We start from the raw sequence: 17546 nt of genomic DNA on the forward strand, positions 1-17546 counted from the left end.
TCACCTCCTTTTATGCTGAGCTAACCCATCAGAAATCCCAGCTTTCTGAATGCATCATAACTCACTAGGATTAGACCCACGACTAAAACGCGCGCGGAGAAAAAAAGGGGGAAGCCCCCCTCCCCAATACATGATTGTGGGGGAGCGTCTGATCAGCTGGGACCGTACCCTGATGGGCACTTAAGGCATCTGCACTGGGTTATACTCGGCAGTACTTAAAATGCAATCCAGCTGCCCACCGTTTTGGTGGGCGCTGCCCCTCCTGCGCCTCTCTGGGTCCAGGAGCGAGCCTTCCCCGTGCGAGCAGCCCAGAGCCGGCTGCCCCGCCAGCCCACCGTCGAAAGGGTGCTGCGCGCCCTTTAAAACGCGCCCTCCACGTTTCTTCCTAGCCGACTCTGGGAATCCCCGCTTCCTTGGCAAGCGCGGAGCTCCCAGCTGCCAAGCGGAGGATTTTATTAGACGGCCGCAGCGGGAGCGGATGAGGGGGAAGGTGCTGACTCGATCTGTCTGCAGCGAGGGATGGGTGGATCCGGAGACTTTTTCTATTTTTCCCTTTTTTTTTTTAACCCAGGCTCGGTCGGTTCACACGGTTTTCGCCGCGAGGACACCGGATTCCTGCGCGCCCTGGAAGCTGGCGCGCTCTCCCGACGGGGCCAGTCAGCGGGGGAGAATCTGTTTTGGCTCAGTTCGTCAGCAGCTGCTTGTAATTTAAAGCCCTGCTTCGGCGCTGACCATTAAGTGACAGGAAAGGCCTTGCGTCACTCTTGGAGCCGGCCCAGGCGCAGGGAGAGAGGGGGGAGAGAGAAGGAGCACGCTAGTAGGCCATGTTGGTAGTAGTAGCAGCCGCCGCCGGAGGAGCCCCCACTCCCGGGCAGCCTCCCGCGCCTGGGAAGCCAACCCCCCAGCAAGCAAGCAAGCGAGCGAGCGCCGCTGCTTGGCGGGAGCTGCCTGGCTCCCTCCGTGGAAGCCAAGCGCAGGAGGGAAGCCGCCTCACTCGGCTTTTGCCAGCCTCCGAGCCGCGAGAGCAGCGAGACGAGCCGTCCCCGTCATCCGATCCCAGCCGCCGAGCCAAAGCTGAGCGGAAGCAGCCCTCGTTTGGTTCCAAGCAGGAACTGCCTTGCCCATACATGGCGCTTCCTGCCCTGCGCGCCATACATGGCCCTTCCTCGCGCGCCATAAAAGGCGCTTCCTTCCCTCGGCGGCTGCTGGCTCGAGGCCTGGCCTGGCCTGGCCCGGCCCAGCCCAGCCCGGCGGCGGGAGAGCAAAGGGAACAATCCGCCCGCGGGGTGAGGCGGGGAGGGAGGCAGGGAAAGAGAGAGAGAAAGGCGAGGTGACTGGGTTTGCCAAGCCCTTTATGGAGCGGCCCCGGAGGCCACGAAAGGAGGAGTGCTGGCGAAAAGAGGAATGGCTGTTTTGTTGCTGCCGCTGCTCAGGCCCTTGCCTGTTAGAATAAAAACAAAATAATGCCCCCCCCCGCCGCCCCGCTCAGCGCCCTGTTTTACCCAGAGGGGGTAATAGCGAGGTGAATAGAGGAGCTGTTCCTTGCATTCTGAGCAGATAGACCTCTCCTCTAGAATACGAATTTCCTAATAAGGCAGCTTTTCACCTCAGAAACCCATTTAAAGCCCCCACCCACAATATCTCAGTACAATGGTACCTCGGGTTACATACACTTCAGGTTACAGACTCCACTAACCCAGAAATAGTGCTTCAGGTTAAGAACTTTGCTTCAGGATGAGAACAGAAATCGTGCTCTAGCAGTGCAGCGGCATCAGGAGGCCCCATTAGCTAAAGTGGTGCTTCAGGTTAACAGTTTCAGGTTAAGAACGGACCTCCGGAACAAATTAAGTACTTAACCCGAGGTACCACTGTACATCCAAGCAGTGACTGTACATGTCAACTCCTTTTGCCTCCAGGTGAGCACCACTAAGCTTGTTTTTGTTTTTCTTCAGTCAGGGTTCCTCTAACACTTTGTTTTATGCCACCCCAATCTCTGATCAGTGCACTTACCCTGGATAATCCAGGGTTGGTTTCCTTGGAATGAGAGACAGTGGAGACTGTGGTGTCTTTAGGATATATGGTTTATTTACACATGTATACAGCTTGAGCCAACCGTGGAGGGTGTCACAGCATTAACACCCCAAAAGGGTATTGTTTCTCCCATTCTCGCAGCTGCCCAGCCTGATTCTTGTTTCTAACTCACACACCTCAGCTCTGGTTTTGTTCTTCTAGCTACCAGACCCGGGGAGGGGAATGGACAGACACCCATTTGTCTTCTTGCACAGAGCCACTTCCTTTGTGGCCCTAAGGACCCATACTTAGGGGTCCATTAACTCACCAAGAAGTTGGCCTGGCTATTCCTACAATTGAATCCTTCACTAGATTTTAATCCTTGCTGGATTCAGGAATTGGAAGGCACTCAGGCCTACAGTTTAACCTCCTCTCCAAAAGCCTACAACAATATGCATGATGGGCAGAGTTCAACAGGTTAAACATTTACCCTCTGCAGGGCCCTGATGAGAAAAGATGACGTGAAATTTCTGCCTGTAAAGCAACAACTGAAGGTGTAGGAGCCTAGCCTGGAAAAAAAAAGGTAACAAGCAATGCTATTTTATATTAGCACAGTTACTATGTTTACCTGTATTTAGTAAAGAAGATTGGTAAAGCCACACTGCTTCTCAGCTTTGTCTGCTCAGGTGTTGCAAGCCTTGGTCTAGAGGAGCAGCTCCCCAACATTTTTGTCCTTGGACCACTTGAAAAGTGTTAGCAATGTGTGCAAATTTCCAAGTGTGTTCAGGAGGCAACTGTCTTGTGAAGTACCCATCTTTGGTGCAAATTGCTCTCCTGTTGTATCAAGTGCTTTCCCCTCTTAATTCCCCATTACCAAATTTCCAAGTGTGGGAGAATTTATAATATACTGGTTGTAGTGGGGTTTATATACTGGTGGTTGTAGTCTGCTATCATTGGGTAGTGAGTTAACACCAGCCTTCTCCAACTTGGTGCTCTCTAGATGTTGTTGGACTTCTAACTCCCATCATTCCCAGCCAGCCAGTCAATGAATGCTCAGAGATGATAGAAGCTGCAGTCGAAAACACTGGGAAGCCTGACTTATACCACATTCTATACTCTGTCATACCAGGGTCAGGGCAGATATATATATATATATATATATATGCTTTCGTAGATTTTCACGGGTACAGGAATGCAGGTTTTGGTGTCTTCTGGTGTCTTCCCGTGTAAGAGTCGGGGTGTCTGTGCAACGTTTCGACGAGGTCTCACTCGTCATCTTCAGGCTGGTGCTTTCGGCTTCTTGTTACTGGAACAGAGCAGAATCTGGTGTTTGAGTTCCTATAAATACTGTTGAGGGGTGTGGTGTATAGCCTCCAACGTTCTGGGCAGAGAGGAAGTTCCTAGATTAGTGTGCCTTTTCTTCTTTTGTTCCTTAATTACTTGAGGGATATCTTGAGTGATTTCATGAGTGATATTCTGAATACCACTGGGTGGGTCATTAAGTGTAGATTAGTTGCTAAAGCTTTTGTGTCTTGACCTCTTGAGCTTGTGAAGAGTTTTTCTGAGAAGATGGCTGTGCTGCATTTAGTTGTGCTCTGGCTTGGCTTCGTGTATAGGGGCGAGCTGTGGTTTTGTGCCTTGTGCCAGCCAGATCTGTGTAGGGATTGCAGGGGGGTGCAGCATCCGGAGGTGCCACTATAGTTTGGCTACTGGATGGAGTCTGTAATATGTCTGTGGAGAGGGTCTGGGTTTGGGTCTGGTGTGGTTGATTGGTGACGGCGTTCTGTGTGCCTCTGGTTCTGGTGTCGGTTTTTGTGGGGAGGGCTAATTTCCAGATGTCTGGCAGGCGGGACGTGTCGTCACGCTTGTTCATGTTGTGAGGGTGTTTCTCTATCTCGATGGCTTCCATGATTATTCTCTTGTGGTGATGTTCCATGTTAAAGAGCAATTTGGAATCTGCAAAATTAATTTCGTGTCCTGTTTCTTTCATGTGTTGGAAAAGAGAGGAAGTTTTTTCTTCTTTTTTGACGGCATTCTTGTGTTCTGCGATACGTGCATTTATTCGTCTGTTTGTTTGTCCAATGTACGTGGCTGGGCAGACTTTGCAGGGTATTTCATAGACCCCTTGGTTTTCCAGCTGGATTTTGTCTTTTGGGTTTCTGAGGATATTGGCTATTTTTTGGTTGGTGCAGAAGGCTGTTTTGATATTGTGTTTATGGAGGATTTTGCTGATTTTGTCTGTAGTGCCCTTGATATAAGGAAGGAGGGCCATGCCATTGTTTTCTTCTGTGTCTTGGTTTTTGGGGGGTGTTTCTTTTTGGATTAGCTTCGTAACCCTGTATATATCCCCCTTATTGAACTCAATGAGAGGGAGTTTCCTTATAGGAGCTCCCCGACTGGAGCCTAGAAAGGGGCATTTCTGTGGCCTTGGGTGGGTGCAGAATATGATACAAGTGTAATTCTTGCCCCATCACCTCTGTCCTGCACATAATTTCACCCTGTTTTCGCCACTCTGGTGGCATATCTTCGCAGGTGGAACAGCTCTGCCAGTGGAGTGTTCCATCAGTGTATTTTGAATGTTCCACTAGTATATCTGTCAGACCAGCAGGGTATCTCATATCCTGCCAGTGCAAGGGGGCTTCCACAAGATCATAAGCCTCTCAGTCTGCAGAACCTGAGTATAGTGTTACATCCCTAAATATGAGTTTCCAATAGGCTGCTGTAGGATTACTCCAAAGTAATTGGCTTGAGAAACAGTTTAAATTTATTTAGTGGGAAAAAGATGTTTTTATTGTTGCCAGAAATGGCAATTTCCTTTTTTTCAGATTATTGCTTACAGAGCTCCTAGGAGCAGCTCTTAAAAGATCCCTGCTTTAGGAGGGCCAAGAATAATATTGTGTAAGAGGCAGGGAGGAGGAGCAGATTCCATCTGTGTTTATTTTGGCCAGATTCTGTTAAGGTTCAGTAGTGATTGAAGCTGGCCAAAGTTGAAGGTTCCATCAATGTCCCTCAAGGAGTGTTAATATATTGCACTTATTGGGCCAATATAAGAAATGCAAAGAAAAACAACAAAACCGAAAACCCAAACCCTTCTGTTAAAACCAAACTGAATACTTGACTTTGCAGGTTTCATGTTAGGTGGTGCCAGGAGGAATGGTAGTTACTCCAAAGGGCTTTGTTGCTAAAATTTGTGTTTGGCACGTAAACCTGAATGACTCGTGACTGTCTTGTTAAAACTTGCTTTTAAATAATGAAGTATAAAAGTGTATGTGCAGATGTTAGAAAGTAAGAACTCTATGTTGACTTTCTCAGTATTAATCACTGGTAAAATGTTGCGTGGCAAAGCTCAAATGTTGCTTTAAAGGAGGAGGAGAGATACCTCTTTCTCTTTGTGTGTAGTAGATAAATAACACACACACACACACACACACAGAGAGAGAGAGAGAGAGAGAGAGAGAGAGAGAGAGAAAGTGGTAATCCTTGTGAGGTTGAGAGAAAACCCAGCTCCTCCTCCTTATGCAACAGTCATGCAAAGGCAGGTTTATTTTTCTTTTGCCAGCATGCAGGGAGGCAATAAGCTTCTATTCCAAATGGAAAAAATGCCATGCATGCATACCACTCCCAATTCTTTCTGGATTCTGCAGATGCAGCAGAACAGGGACCTATATAAATCTGGCGTCTTGACTGCAGACTCATAGAAATCTGTAGGACTCTCCTCTTCTATAACCTAATTTATTAACATTCAAGGTTATGATGGATATTCTGCCATTTCTCTCTTCCCTGCTTTAGCTGCTATATGAACACCTTACTATTCATTCTCACTCAGCATGATTGTCCATCAATGGTTAATGGTGGCTGGATCAAAGGTTTGATACTTTATGGAGCATATGGGGCATTGTGGAGCTATCTTACCCATAGACAGTGGCTTAAACTGTGCTTTGCGTGAAATCTATTGGGAATCTGGAACGGGAGTGCATGAGAACAGTGGGTCCAACAATGAGGCAAACAATTTGATGCATTCTTCAGCATCCCACAGCAGTGGAACTGCCAGATGTGAAGAGAAAGCCAAGTAGCTTAACTATCATCAAAGCTGTGTTTGATATATATTGTTCTACGCCACCCCAATCTCTGAGAGGTGTGATTCCAGGGGTCTTGGCACTCACACAGGATTTGTATTTCCTTTGGAAATTAGGCACAATGGAGACTGCAGTGTCTTTATGATATATTGTTTATTTTTACATACTGTATATGTATGTCTACAGTAGAGGGTTTTCCAACATTCACATGAGGGGGGCTTGCTTCCTACAGAAGCATAGTATTGGATTCAAAGGCAGCCAAACAGCCATATCTGTCTCTTCTCACATCTTGTCCCAGCCTGCTCGTCAAGAGCTCTCGCTCACTTCTCCCCTGCTTTTCAAACCTCTTGCAAAAACAATTTTTCTTCAGCCGCCATCATCCAGGATGAAACCCATTTTTTTTTCTTTCTCTGCCCACTAGCACATACAGTTGGAGAAGGGCCCCCTTCCCTATATCACAGTCTTCTCCCCATTGATAGCTCCCCCCATGGGCTGATGACTGGCTGTCATGAGCCTTCATTCCATTTAATAGCTTCTCTCCCAGGTAATACCTTTTTCTGGGAAAAACAGGGTTAGCCTGCATTTTTACACTTCTAAATGCAACATTTGTCAACCCATCTTAATTCTCAAAGCACTGATTAAACCCCAAACACCCCAGAATCTAGTGGGAGTCAGGGCACCCACAAATCCATAACAATATACATCAAGTGCATTGCATTATCAGTTGTAATACAATATTTGATTAGCAGTCTGTTGAGCTCAAGAACGATATTATTTACCTCCTAAGATTTATTTTATTCATCTGGTGAGTCATCAAAGCTAACCACAACTGGCAATGAGATTTTAGTTGTTGACAGAAGCAAAAGTATTGTCAATGAGATTGGAAGTTTTCTTGATCTGAGAAATCAATCCTAAAACTTATACTTATGTGTTTAGCTTTGATACTCAGTAATATTGCTAAGGACTGTGAGACTATTTTTCTGCATGTGTGAAATCTCTCAAGAAATACATTCCATTGGTGCAATTGAACAAATAACTAATATTAGCTTATATATGAGTACAGAAAACAGAAACTGGAGAGAAAGAGAGAGATATGATGGATATGTTTATTTTTAACTTGGATGTATAGAGATGCCAAGAATATTGAAAGGTAAAATATGAAAGCCTAGGGCAAAGACAAATAGTGCTCTAAGATCCAAGTATTCACCCCAGATTGGAATTCTGCTGAGGGCACTTGAGGCAATAGTGTGAGAGAACTAATTAGACCTCTGACTTTAATTTCAAACAGATATACCCTCCACCTCTCAGTGTAAAAACCAGGCCATCTGACGCTTAAATAAAATGAAACCAGAACAAATATTTTTAGTACAGATGCTGAAATAGCTAGCCATAGCCAAATTTCTCAAGTCTTGCAGGAGATGGACTCCTCTTGGGGTTTTATAGGAAATGAATGTAGTCAAGGTCAGTCTTGCTTTTAGGTGCCTCACACAGGAGTTGCTGAGGGGTGCAGAATGGACAGACCTGTGTGTGCTGTATGACAAGACCTCCAGCCCCCAAACTAACCTGTTGCCCCCAGAAGATGCTCGCTGTCTCATTGCAATGTTGAAACAAAACTAAATTGCTAGTCTGGTTGGCTTGTGTACATGGCATGGGGATATGTACCATCTTGTCCTTAGGCGGAAAAATATATTGGGCCAGCCCTTTCTGCAGTGTTTATAAAGTCCAAAGGTGAAACCTGATAAGAGCTACAATGAAAGAGATAACTAGACTCCTGGAAGAGCCTGACAATAGAGCAAGGAAACATGGGGAATGGAGATTTTGTAACCAACAAAAATATTTCTAAACCTTGCCAAAGACAATTCACTTGGTAGAAAGTTAGCAGGGTTCCTAGCACTGGCTACCCAATGTTTGGCAGAAAATGTATGGTGGAGTGTTTGCTTAGTGCAGTGTTTCCCAACCGGTGTTCCGCGGCACACTAGTGTGCCGCGAGACGTTGCCTGGTGTGCCGTGGGAGGGAGGCGGGCGAGTCGGGCGGTGAGAGGCGGTGCGGCGGCGGCGAGGAGAGGCCGCCCAGCGCGGGGCTCTCGCCGTCTGCCTGTCTGGCTGCCTGCGTGGCGCTGACGTCACGGGGCTGTAACGTGCCCCACATAGGCACACGCGGGGCGGTGAGCTCCCTCCCTCCCACATCCCATCGCCGCTCGCTTCGGCCGGCCTACTGGGCTGTCGCAGGCGGAAGGCCTGCGCATGCGCAAGGTTTTCGCGCCTTCGGGATTCCCTTCACGCCTTCCTCCTCCCGGGTCCTTGAGAGCGCGGGAAGCGGCAGCGCGAGACCGGCGTTGAGCCTGGTAGGTATTGCGCTTGCCAAGGCAGTCATTTGGGAAATGAAAACTTGCAAAGCAAGCAACCAGTTCAATCTGAAGTACGTGTATGCTTAATATCCTGTATGTGAAACCTGTTCTGCCCCCTCCCCCACACTTGGTGTCATTTTCATCTACACATGCAGCAGAGTAAGTTGACCCAGAATAGTACCAATTCAGATGGCAGATGGGAGAATGACAGTGCTGAATGCTTCCCCATGTAGAACAGTCCCTGTAAATAAAAACCTAGCATATTTGGAAGAGGGATGCTAGCCTAACCATTACCTTCTATGCTGTTACTATTTTTTAATTTTTTTTTACATAAGTAAAAAGTGACCTTTCCCCATCTGGCATGGTGGTGTGCCTCGAGATTTTTTTCATGAAACAAGTGTGCCTTTGCCCAAAAAAGGTTGGGAAACACTGGCTTAGTGCACTGAGATCCTAGCTATTAGGAAAAGGCTTGTCCCTTTGAGGCAAAAGTAAATAACTTGGATACACTGAGAGAGGTAGTTGGTGAGACTTTCAGGGACTTGATAGAGAAGTCCTGTTATAAGCATACAGACATAGTGAGGACAGGGATGGGGTACCTGTGGTCCTCCAGATATTGTTGGACAATAATTTCCATCTTCCACTAGCCAGGGAACTGATGAAAGAGTTGGAGTCCAACAGCAGGATTCTAGGATGCCCCGGTTTCCATATTCTTGGAAGATGGGAGTAGAGTTGTATTGTGGGGGGTTAATTAGAAGCAAGGAGAGATGGGGCTGTTGTGAATGTTAACACGGCAGACATCACACACTATATTGTTAAAAGCCAATAGCGCAGTTGATGGATGGGGAAGATCAGTGATTCTAGTACATGTTAGTGTCAATTCATTGGGAAATACAGTGGTACCTCGGGTTAAGAACTTAATTCGTTCTGGAGGTCTGTTCTTAACCTGAAACTGTTCTTAACCTGAGGTACCACTTTAGCTAATGGGGCCTCCTGCTGCCGCCGCGCCGCCGCTGCTCGATTTCTGTTCTCATCCTGAAGCAAAGTTCTTAACCCGAGGTACTATTTCTGGGTTAGCGGAGTCTGTAACCTGAAGCGTCTGTAACCCGAGGTACCACTGTATAGTTAACTAGTCCTGGAAGTCAAAGCTGTTACTCACAATTAATTTCACAAGTAATATTTTAAAGTGCATTCCTTCTTGAATGAGGCAATATCTATATATTTAGGGCACAAACCTGGCAAACAGAATTGGGAGACCCAAGTTGATTGTGCCTAAGAATATCTCTGAGGAAGGATTTGTATTCAAAATGTAGTGGGTTCAGTTAATGGATTTCTGTACAGCTGGAGGCTTATTCTTTTCTTTTTGTGCATTTGGTATATACCTATTCATTTTTGGGGTAAGTGGGTACCTTGGAAGTAAGCATTACTAAAGGTAGAGTTGTTCAAGACAGAAAAGGCCTTGCTGAACAAATCAGTGTGGTTTCTGTAAACTTAGGGAAGTCCTGTCTCACCAACCTTACAGAACTGAAAGTATAAATAATTATATACTTGGATTTCCAAAAAGCTGCTGACAAAGCCTTCTAACAGGCTTGGGAGCCAAATGCACCCCTCCTAGCCTCTCTGTCTGGCCCTAGGAACACTCCCTGGGCTTAGGAACTCTCTGCAGGCAACACCACTGCTTCACACCCCAAGTGTTTTTGCATGGTTGGGATGTGTCTGTGAACTTGGATAAGGCCTCTGGCTTATCAGGATGGATAAGCCAGGCTGATTACTATTCCCATTTTTGCTTTCGTCGCCACCCACCACTGGGAAGTGGCCCCCAGAAGCTTGCCAAGAGGCGAATGTGGCCTTGGGCAGAAAAAGGCTCCCCAAACCTGATTTAGAATATTGTGTGTGGTTTACACTGCCTTGCCTCAAAAAGGAAATTGTAGCTTTAGGAAGGTGCAGAAAGAGGAAAACCAAGAGATTAAGCAATTGACGCAACTCTCATATAAGGAAAGATTACAATATGTGGGTCTGGGTCTCTTTAGTTTAGAAAAGAGGCAAGTGAAGAAGGATATGGCAGAGGCTTATACCATTGCGAGTGTTATTGAAAAAGTGAAGTTAGTTCTCAGGAAAAAATAAAAGGAGTTATCCAGTGATACTGATTGGCAGACAGTTCAGAACAGACGAAAGGTCAGATTCAGCAAAGCTCTTAGAAAACCTTAGGAAAATAGGTTCAAATGGCTTCCCAGGAATGACTCTGTGTTGGTGTATGTGCACTAACCAAATGTAGTCCATCCGGGAATCATACATGAGATAGACATTTGCTGTTGCCCAAAGAGGTATTAATTTATCTGCTCCAGGCATGCCAGGGGAACTTCTCTTCTGAAAGTGCCTACTGCCCATTATATTTGGTGCTTTATAGAAATAATTCTCAAACTTGTGAGATGTCCGCCTTTTGGGGAGGGGCGAGAAGTGGAAGGAGGATCAAAGTTTCAGAGGGACCCTGGGGTATGCCATGGATCTTTCCCCACTAACCAAGACCCAGGTAGACTGATCACCTTCTGACAGTGAACATCCTATTGGATTTGTGTGCATGATCCCATCCTTACTTCTCCTTGACACCAAATGTGATTTGGGAAGAAGCAAGTTTAGGACAATCTGCTGTGCTCTTAATGTTTCCTGGAGTGTATCTGTAAAAGAGGTTCAGCGATATTCTGCAGTAATGCATATGTCAGATTACTGTCCTGATTCTCATGTCATTGGATGCAGCTGATGGTTGCATGCATGTAGCTATATACACATAACTACATACAAGGATCTATGGATATTCACCCATGCAACAGATAACTAGTGCTGAGGAACTAGAAAGCAGTGAAAGTGTTGAAGCGAGCAGAGTTAAAAATAATACTTGAGAAACACTGCATAGATTCACCTGACAGGCAGGAATTATTTTGGCAAAGACAGATTTCCAGAGAAACAAGAGGTAGAACAGGCCTGAAATTCTGGCTAAGAATTGCATACTTTTCTTTTAAAAGCCTGCAAACCATAAAATTAACTTAGCTTTTGGGAAAGCCAATCTACCAAGCACTTACACGTCCCTGGAAATTCTTTCTTGTGGCATTTCTTTGTTTACACTGCCCTCTTACGGTTTCTGGTAAAATAGCAGCTGTATCTAAATTTGTAAATATTTTATTGCGGTTCCTTACATTATTAATTTTTCTCTCCTTGGTCCTTGTCTTGGAAAACCATGTATCATTATTGTATTGTTCCTTGTGCTGGACAAGGACCTGGGGACCAGGGTTCAAATGCCCACTCAGCCATGAAGCTCACTGGGTGATCTTGGGCCAGTCACTCTCTCTCTCTGACTAACCTACCTCAAAGGGTTGTCGTAAGGTTAAAAAGGGAGGTTGGGAGGGGGAAGTGTGCGTGCCACCTTGATTTCTTTGGAGAAAAGGTGGAATTATAAATGTAATAATAAATAAATATTTTCGATCAGTCTGGTTTCACCTCAGATCGTATAAATCTTTCGCCTTCTTCCATGAAGTTTTCTTTTAAAGCCATCTGATTTGGCTGCTATCACTACATCTTGTGGGACCAAATTCAATGGTTTGGGTATGTGCTGTGTGAAGAAGTGCTTTCTTTTGTCTGTCCGGAATCTTCCAACATTCAACTTCAGTGGATGGTCCTGAGTTTCCAGTATTGTAAGAGAGGGTGAAAAAGTCCCTGTCCACTTTCTCACACCATCTTATCCCCCTTTACTCAACTTTTTTTTTTCAAAACTAAAAAGCCCCTTCAGCTTTGTTTGTGCAATGGGGCTTCTCCCCCTCTTCCCTCCGCACGTGTCCTGTGCAATCCCCAAAGCTGGCTCTTAGGGGATTGGGAGAACCTCCACAACGGTGCATGCAGGGAGGAGAGATCACTCCTTTGGAACAATCCCCTTGGTGTGATGTTGAATTCCTCCTCCTATTATTATTGTGCAAATATTATGCACATGTGTGGCATGGGTTTGTGCTCCCAAATACCCCTGCTCCCAGTTTGTTGTATGGATAAAATGGTGCATGTACATCACTTCTAGCTACTTGGAGGAAAGGCAAGATCTAGACATATTCAACGTGGTTTTGCTTTTTGGCTGTAGGCTAATGAAATCATACTTCTTGTGAATCCATGATGCATCTCGTGATTAAGTCCTGAGAGGTGCTGCATAGGGTCTACAAACAAGAGTGGTAGATGAGGAGTAGAGATCTTTTGCTGTTAAGCACTCAGCATCAGAGGCATAGCTGGGGAGGGGCTGGGGGGCAGGGCACACTGGGTGCCACACTGCAGGAGGCAGTACTTAACACCTGGGAGTGACACAGTGGCTCTGCGCTGCCCAAAATCGCAGTGTGGGGTTTGCATCCGCCTGCTGCCTCCCCCTCAGCCGCCCTACAGCTGAGGGGAAGGCGGCAGGCAGACTCTTTGGAGGCTTCTCACAGCATGCCCTGCCCCAGCTCACCCCACCCCCATGGGCGACTTGCCTTGCCCCCGGGCACAGGGCGTGCGCACTGCCCTGGGTGCCCGAGCGGCTAGGTACGCTGCTGCACAGCATCATCAAAGGGCAATGGGATATTCTTAGGGAACTTCCAGGGGACAGATGGAAAAGAGTTTCTGAAGTAATGTATAGCTGATTTTATGGCAGGGGGAGAGGAAAGGATAGATAGATAGATAGATAGATAGATAGATAGATAGATAGATAGATAGATAGGTGCTAGCACTCAGAATTTGTTCTCTTGAAGACTGATATTAGTAGAAACAAAATATGATGCCTTTTCTTTTCATTCTGATGGATGTACATGTAAAGCTGTGGTCCCTACAGTAGGTGTCTAATGGAGCAGCTAGCAGTGTGGCTTGTACAATCTGGACTTTGTAGAACACATCATGTGTATCCATTTGACACTGCAGCTTAGATTGCTTGGGAATAATGCTGGAGAGTTCAGCATATCCAGGAGGAGACACAGAAACTCTCACAGAACTGGTCAATTTGGTGGTTACTTTCCTTATGTACTCTGCCAAAGACAAAATGGTAGAGAAGCTAATTGAACAAAACAAAGTAATCGTTTGGCAATCTGTGTGATAATTGACAAGGTTCTTATGGCAAATAGAAAGATGGCAAATAGAAAGAAATGGGGATGACAAATAGAAAGAAATGTTGAGTGTATTAGGAACTGTCTGGGAAGACTAACTTCTAAACAGTGACGGCAGTATTCTTCATCTGAGGAACGTGGTTTCTTTTTTCGCTCCATCTGTTTTCTGCTTCCTAATGTGCTGCTGGCATGACAACTTTTCCACTGTCTATTCACTGCTTCTTTCCCATGACAAGCCATGGGAATCTCTCCTGAGTGCAGGAGTCAGTGTGGGATTGTATCTCAGTTTGATTCATCCCTTCTGGATGCTGTATATGTTGTCAGCTCTTTGGCAGTAGTCTTTCTGTGTTGAGAGAATAAGAACAAAGCAACTCTCTCCAAGGCTTCAGCGGTTACTTAATTTTGAGAGGCATGACCGCACACACGTAGCTTTTAAACTGCAGAAGCTATGGACTCTTACCATCGTTCCTTGGGGGTGCAATGCACAGGGCTTTGTCCATTGTACCTGGCTTCACAAATTCCACAAATCAGCTGACTGGCAGAGTTTGTGAAGTTGCATACATAAGGCCTCCATAACAGTTCAAGCTTCAGGACCACCAAAATGTAGGTCTGCCACCGGCTGCAGCCCAGCCCAGTTTCAGCTATCAGACCAATCCTCTCCTGCCCCTTTCACCTTGCCTAGCCTTGCTAAAGCACAGCAGTCCTTGTTCTAAGGTGCAGCAGGCCCCAAAGCTAGGCAGGCAAGCAAGCAGTCCCACCTCTCCTCCTTCCTCTTTTTTCCATCCTATCTTCCTTTCTTGTCACTTATACAGCCACTGCTGCCCCCTTCCTCTTACCTCTCCACCTCTGCTTGCCAAAATGCCCAGGGAGCAGCTCCAGCGAGATCAGGCACTCCCTTTCTACAAATACCACTGGGGTGCCCAGCATAAGCCACTCCACCTTTTAACTTGCTGGCTACCACTGTCTCCTACCTAGGACACACTGCACTAGGCAGGGCCGGCAGGTGGGCATTGGGCAGAGCAAACCAAGAGGGTGGCCTGCTTACAGAGGCTTCCCCATACCCTGGTTTCCCACTTTGCTTTGCAGTTCGTAGCCTATGTGGGTGGACGTGCTTGGGCAGATTAGGCGTGTCGTCAGCTGTATACATCCAAGAAGCTAGAAGTGTGTTAGTGTGTTGGAGATTTTTAATCTGCCTTGATTTCCTGCTTTTCATGGTGTTGTGTTATCATTAGTATCATCTTACAATACAATATCCTGACTACTAAAGTGATTTTTTAAATGCCTGTACTTGAATTTTAAACTAACAGGGCAGTATAAAGAAAAAGGACAACTCCTTACAGTGGTACCTCGGGTTACAGACGCTTCAGGTTACAGACTCCGCTAACCCAGAAATAGTACCTCGGGTTAAGAACTTTGCTTCAGGATGAGAACAGAAATCGTGCTCCAGTGGCGCGGCAGCAGCAGGAGGCCCCCATTAGCTAAAGTGGTACTTCAGGTTAAGAACAGTTTCAGGTTAAGAATGGACCTCCGGAATGAATTAAGTACTTAACCCAAGGTACCACTGTACTTATTTTCAAACACCAACATATTTGAAGCCTTTTAAAAAATGCCTTTAGGGTGAGGGGGCAACACTGCTAACTTTTGCTCCCTATGGCACTGCCCCCCCCCCCCACTTGATAGCACCACCATTAGAAGTACAGTGGTGCCTTGCAAGACGAAAAGAATCCGTTCTGTGATTCTCTTCGTCTAGCGGTTTTTTCATCTTGCGAAGCAAGCCCATTGAAGGATTAGCGGATTAGCGCTATTAGCGGCTTTTAGCGGCTTATCTGCTGATCGGATCAGCTGATGTGGCTTAGCGGCTTAGAAAAAAGGGGGGGGAGGAAAAAACCCAGCAGGAACTCGCAAGACATTGTCGTCTTGCGAAGCAAGCCCATAGGAGATTCGTTTTGCGAAGCACCTCCAAAATGGAAAACTCTTTCGTCTAGCGAGTTTTCCGTCTTGCGAGGCATTCGTCTTGCGGGGCACCACTGTATGTGAAACATGGCTTGGCAGCTTAAGTAACCTTCTCCCTCGCAGTATCCAAGAAACTTTTAAAAATCCTTAACTTGCTTATAAATTCCCATTAATACTTTTCAGAATAGTACCACAAAGTCTGGGAGGGGAAATGTACCTACACCATATCCTGCAGCAATGCTTTGCCATTTTAGAAGAGTTTCTACTTTATATTATGATGATGAACAGAAGTATCTTAGCATATAGGCATCTGGCTGGCCACCGTGTTAACAGGTTGCTGGATTAGACCTGATCCAGCAGGCCCATCTTATGTTCTTAGCCATAAGATGTGGTGATAGGCAGTGGCTTAGATGGTAAATTCAAGAAGGATAAGGCTATCAGTGGCTGTTGGCCATAACTGCTAAACAATACCTCCATGTTCAGGGTACCAGATACTGAGGACAAATGGAGTATGGTTATCCACCACCTATCACTGATAGGTGTGACCTTTGGCTCAATCCTGCCAAGAGGACAGTACTATGATCAGAGAAGGAAGGGAGAGGGGAGTCTGAAGGGAATGGCTAGACAACACTTTGTGCATTCCCACAAGTGACCACATGATGTCGCCAGGTGCCAAGGTACTCCTGATGTTTGCAAGGAGCACATCAGTTCAAGTCTGAATAATTCTTAAGCAGCTGGCCCTCCAAAAAATTCCTACCGAAAATCAGAACAATTTTGTTTGGCAGGAAATGAACCTTGCTAGTTAGCAACAATAGATTTCTCTTTAAAGACAGTGTTTTTCATCAGATTAATTTTGAACCCTTCATTTTGTTTGTAATCTTTTTCTCCCTTTGTCATTTGAGGGGTCTGGTGTGTTGTTGTTTTACAGTGAATAGGAGGCCATGCTCAGCATTCCTCCTTTCTTATAAACCTTAATACAAGATCTCAATGTGGGCTGCTGAGATGTGTAGAGTTTTCTGACTCAGGTGCCAAATTAAATTGGCTTGCCCTAGCTAGTGTATGGTGTTGGTGTATTGGGCCTGCCTTGCCACCACTGCCAGATACACACACACACACACACACACACACACGCCTATTGCAGATTAAACTTTGCCCCGTTCACTCATTGCTGCTTTATGCCCACCAGCTCAATGTATGCTTTGCTGCCAAGCCACCTGTTGCAATGTTATGGTGTATCGCAGTACTCGGCTTATGCTTGTTAGGTTGATGACTTATGCATCACTAAAGAAGAGGAACTACATAACCAAAAGAAAACAAGGACACAGATCTCAATAAAGTTTTCATTATCTTACCATAATTTAAATAGAAATACATCTCATTCACCATAGTGGGTAAGACAGTATTCAGTTGACCTGTGTGCCTGCTTAGTCTGCTGCCAGCTGTTGCCTGTTGAGAAACAGCTTGAAGGTTCCACCTGCTTTTGCTTTTTTGGGTTCTCTGTATCTTTAAACTGGACTTGGATTGGTAGTGCTTCACACGGAGGAATCTTTCCGTCAGAAGACTGCCCTCCGACAGCCCTTCAAATAGAGATTTGTCCTCTGTAAAGGAGGGCACATGGGAACCCAGATCGGGGGGGGGGGGATAACTGGAGATGCTTGGGCACTTTTGATTTACAATTAAGACCAGAAGGTAATATATATATATTAAATAAAAGCAAAATCTCTTAAAATATACAGAAAAAAACAATTATCCAAAAATGTATATAGATACACCCAAGTTCTTTTTAAAAAACCAAAACCAAAAACTTGTCACAGCAGTTTTCTGAAGGCCTAAATGTAGGGAGAACTGCAGGGCCTCTTATGAATCTGAGACTTTGGTTGGAGCATGTTGCCTTGACCAATATAGTCCACAGAATAGACACTCTACCTGTAAAGGCTTTGGTTTGTCCCACCACAGATTTTACCGCTGCTTTGGACATTGTGCAGTTCATCACTGAAGGACGTGAAGGCTCATATGTATTCCCCCCCCCAAAAAAAAATAAATTTTTTTATTAGATT

The 17546-nt window shown here is 45.8% G+C and overlaps 1 protein-coding gene across 6 annotated transcripts in view; it reads left to right on the top strand.

Annotated features, from left to right (window-relative positions):
* The first annotated feature begins 462 nt into the window (after window positions 1-462).
* Window positions 463-17546, top strand: part of LOC309526838 (uncharacterized protein) — a 35315-nt gene continuing 18231 nt past the window's right edge. For 2 of the 6 annotated variants that reach the window (XM_082213123.1, XM_082213124.1), the window contains exon 1: window positions 463-1286. In XM_082213123.1, coding sequence (XP_082069249.1) covers window positions 825-1286 — 462 coding nt within the window. In that variant the 5' untranslated portion in view covers window positions 463-824. The other 4 variants (XM_082213125.1, XM_082213122.1, XR_014216973.1 and 1 more) reach the window with 4 other exon arrangements.

The sequence above is a fragment of the Podarcis vaucheri genome (assembly GCF_965113315.1).
Source record: "Podarcis vaucheri genome assembly, chromosome: 2".
NCBI classification, from domain to species: Eukaryota; Metazoa; Chordata; class Lepidosauria; order Squamata; family Lacertidae; genus Podarcis; species Podarcis vaucheri.